Raw genomic sequence first — 3425 nt, forward strand, 5'->3', positions numbered from 1 at the left:
CTCCTGCCCGGGCAACTTCACCCCCCCCGGCACGTCGCCAGGGAGGACAACGCGCTCAGGGAGCCCCCGCTGGGGCTGGCTCTGCAGAGGACATAAGCACAGGGGATGTGTAATCTCCAAGGATTTGAGGTTCCCCGAGAAGGGGAGGCCGCAGCCTCCCTCCTCCCCTCCCTGCAGCTTCTCCTCCCCCCTGTCGCAGTGAGGCTGGACAAGCTCTCGGAGGTTGCCAAGGTGAACACGGACGCCATCCGCCTGGCCCAGGAGGAGATCTGCGAGTACCGCCGCCAGCTCCAGGCCAAGACCACCGAGCTGGAAGCCCTCAAAGGGACCCAGGAGTCACTGGAGAGGCAGAGGCAGGACTCGGAGGAGCGCCATCACGCAGATGTCCTGTCCTACCAGGTAACGTGGCGCGGTGGGCAGCGTCCCAGGCATCATCTGGTGGGGAGGGACCATCCAGCTGCCGGGGAGGAGCATTCCTGGGTGCTGGCTTCAGAGATGGTGACAACCAGTGGGAAATACTCAGGGTTGTGTCTAAAGCTGGCCTTCCTCAGCTCCTGGTGATCGGGTACCCAGAGTCTGAGGCTGCATCCAGACTGTTGTGTTCCTCCACCTGTGATGGAGCCATCCCACATCTCTGCCTGGCTTCGAGCTGCCCGTGACACCACCCAACCATGCCCTGGGTTCAGGCAGCATCTGTTGTCCCAGGGCTGGGAGCTGCTGCACGATGTGGTGCCCATGGACTGAAACACTGTCCCCAGGGTGAAAGCCCCATCAGCCTCAGGCTGGGGTTCGGTGGCCACCAGACTCACCCAAGTCCTAAAAACGTTCCCCCAGCTCATCCCTGCTGGAGGCAGCTGTGGGAGGGGGCTGGAGGTGGGCCAAGGCTCCTGACAGTTCCCCCAAGGGATCTGGACACACTGCAACCCTGGAGGTGTCACCTTCCCTCTGTGTCTGCAGGGGAAGGCGGGTACAGATCCCTCCGTGAGGGCACCCCAGTGCTGGGTGGGCGGTTTGTCCCTCCTCTGGAGAGCAGGGGACTGCTCAGGGGTGCTGTGTCACCCTGCTCCTGGGCACTGCTTCCCCCCTCCATGTCACCAGCTGCTCTCTCTGCCGCAGGAAACCATCCAGCAGCTTGACAGCGAGCTGAGGAACACCAAGTGGGAGATGGCAGCTCAGCTCCGGGAGTACCAGGATCTGCTCAACGTCAAAATGGCCCTGGACATTGAAATTGCTGCTTATAGGTATGGGGTGGGCAAGGGGAAGGTGGGAGGGTCTCGGCCACTCCCTAGTGCTGGTGTCTTGGTGGATGCTCCTCGAGAGTCCTCCCTAACACCCGGGGCCCTTCCTGGTGAGACACTTCCATCCCGAGACCATGGTGGGCACCATTCGGTTGGGTGAGCCAGCCCCACACATGGTTTGCAGAGAAAAGGGTGAGGAAACCTGCACAGCCCAGGCTGCAGGAGCAGGAGGGTCAGCCAAGCATATTCCAAGCGGGGCAAGGAGGGAGATGGAGCTGCAGGGCATGGCAGGCAGCTCCTGGTCGTGGGAGGAGGTGAGAAGCTATCACTGACTGCCCTGCTCTGGTCTCTTCCTGGCAGAAAGCTCTTGGAAGGGGAGGAATATCGGATCGAGTCTGGCTTTGGGATGATCTCCTTCCCTGAGGTGCTCCCTAAGGCTCCCAGCATCACCACCAACATCAAGGTGAAGAGTGAGGAGAAGATCAAGGTGGTGGAAAAATCTGAGAAGGAGACAGTGATTGTGGAGGAGCAGACAGAGGAAATCCAGGTGACCGAGGAGGTCACAGAGGAGGAGGAGGCCGAGAAAGAGGCTGAAGAGGAGAAAGCTGAAGAGAAGGAGGAGGAAGAAGAGGAGGAGAAAGCTGAAGCAGAGGGTGAAGAAGAGGAGGCTAAGTCTCCTGCAAAAGAAGAGGCCAAGTCCCCAGAGAAACCTGAGTCCCCCTCAAAGGAGCCAGCCAAGTCCCCAGAAAAGCCACCAACACCTTCAAAGGAAGAAGCTAAAACCCCAACTGTCAAGTCCCCTGAAAAGCTACCAATGCCCTCAAAGGAGGAGGCCAAGACCCCAACGGTGAAATCCCCAGAGAAACCTGCAACCCCCTCAAAAGAAGAGGCCAAGCCCCCGGCTGTGAAGTCTCCAGAGAAACCTTCACCCCCCTCAAAAGAGGAGGTCAAGCCCCCAGCCGTGAAGTCCCCTGAGAAACCCCCAACCCCCTCAAAAGAGGAGGCCAAGACTCCAGCTGTCAAATCCCCAGAAAAGCCCCCAACCCCCTCAAAGGAGGAGGCCAAGCCACCAGCGGTGAAGTCCCCAGAGAAACCTGCAACCCCCTCAAAAGAGGAGGCCAAGCCCCCGGCTGTCAAATCCCCAGAGGAACCTGCAACCCCCTTGAAAGAGGAGGCCAAGACCCAGGCTGTGAAGTCCCCAGAGAAGCCTGCACCCCCCTCAAAAGAGGAGGTCAAAACTCCATCTGTCAAATCCCCAGAAAAAACCCCAACACCTTCTAAAGAGGAGGCCAAGGCCCCAGCTGTGAAGTCCCCAGAGAAGCCCCCAACTCCCTCGAAGGAGGAGGCCAAGACTCCGACCGTGAAGTCCCCTGAGAAGGTCAAATCTCCTGTGAAGGAGGAGGCCAAGTCCCCACAGAAGGAAGTGACCCCGGCCAAGGAGCCCACACCCTCCCCCCCAAAGGAGCCGAAAGCCCCTGTGAAGGAAGAGCAGCCCAAGGAGACCAAGGCTCCCTCCAAGCCTGGAGCTGAGGAGGGCAAGAAAGAGGAAGCTCCCAAGAAAGATGCCCCGGCCAAGGTGGAGGAGAAGCCCAAAGAGAAGGCAGCTGCTGTGCCAGAGCCTCCAGCCCCACAGGTGAAGGAGGCCTCCAAGCCGGGCCCCAAACCTACGGAAGAAGGAAAGGCCGAGAAGGAAGCTCCACCAAAACCTCAACAGGAGGTTGGCAAAACAGCTGCGAAGGAGGCTGAGAAGCCAAAGGCTGGAGAGAAGGTGGAGGAGCCCAAGAAGGAGAAGGTGGAGGAGCCCAAGAAGGAGAAGGTGGAGGAGCCCAAAGCTAAAGCGAAACCCAAAGATGAGCCCAAAGCCAGTAAAGAGCCCCCCAAGGCTGAGGCCCCCTCCAGCAAGGAGGCCAAAGCCCCGGAGCCGGTGCCCGCTGCGGGGAAGAAGTGAGCGGAGCCTCGGGTGCCCAAGAGCACCTCTGGGTGCAGGAGCTGCTCCGCTCCCCCTCCGAGGGCTGGGCCTGGGGTGGGGACCCCCCCTCCTGCCGGGTCAGGCTTTTTTTCCTTAGCAATATGTGATGTGAGAGACGTGGCCCCCAGCAGGATGGGACGGCCCGTAGCTTCCCCAGCAGAACGTGATGCACCCCGAGCACCACATGTAAACACTTGAATTATAACCCAGGAGAAAGG

General features: G+C 60.0%; 1 protein-coding gene across 1 annotated transcript; it reads left to right on the forward strand.

Annotated features, from left to right (window-relative positions):
- Positions 1-81: 81 nt before the first annotated feature.
- On the forward strand, positions 82-3419 carry NEFH (neurofilament, heavy polypeptide). Its single transcript, XM_014939478.1, has 3 exons — positions 82-399; positions 1117-1241; positions 1599-3419. The coding sequence occupies exons 1-3, from the start codon at positions 106-108 to the stop codon at positions 3184-3186; spliced, it is 2007 nt and encodes a 668-aa protein (XP_014794964.1). The 5' UTR covers positions 82-105; the 3' UTR covers positions 3187-3419.
- The last annotated feature ends 6 nt before the right edge of the window (positions 3420-3425 follow it).

This window comes from Calidris pugnax, unplaced genomic scaffold (genome assembly GCF_001431845.1).
Source record: "Calidris pugnax isolate Ruff unplaced genomic scaffold, ASM143184v1 scaffold7, whole genome shotgun sequence".
Classification (NCBI taxonomy): domain Eukaryota; kingdom Metazoa; phylum Chordata; class Aves; order Charadriiformes; family Scolopacidae; genus Calidris; species Calidris pugnax.

Bases quoted from the DNA above. Each gene is read 5' to 3' on its own strand.
- NEFH (XM_014939478.1), top strand. From the start codon at position 106: ATGTGTAATCTCCAAGGATTTGAGGTTCCCCGAGAAGGGGAGGCCGCA. The intron at 400-1,116 runs GTAACGTGGCGC...TCTCTGCCGCAG, and splicing joins CAGATGTCCTGTCCTACCAG to GAAACCATCCAGCAGCTTGA. The intron at 1,242-1,598 runs GTATGGGGTGGG...TCTTCCTGGCAG, and splicing joins ATTGAAATTGCTGCTTATAG to AAAGCTCTTGGAAGGGGAGG.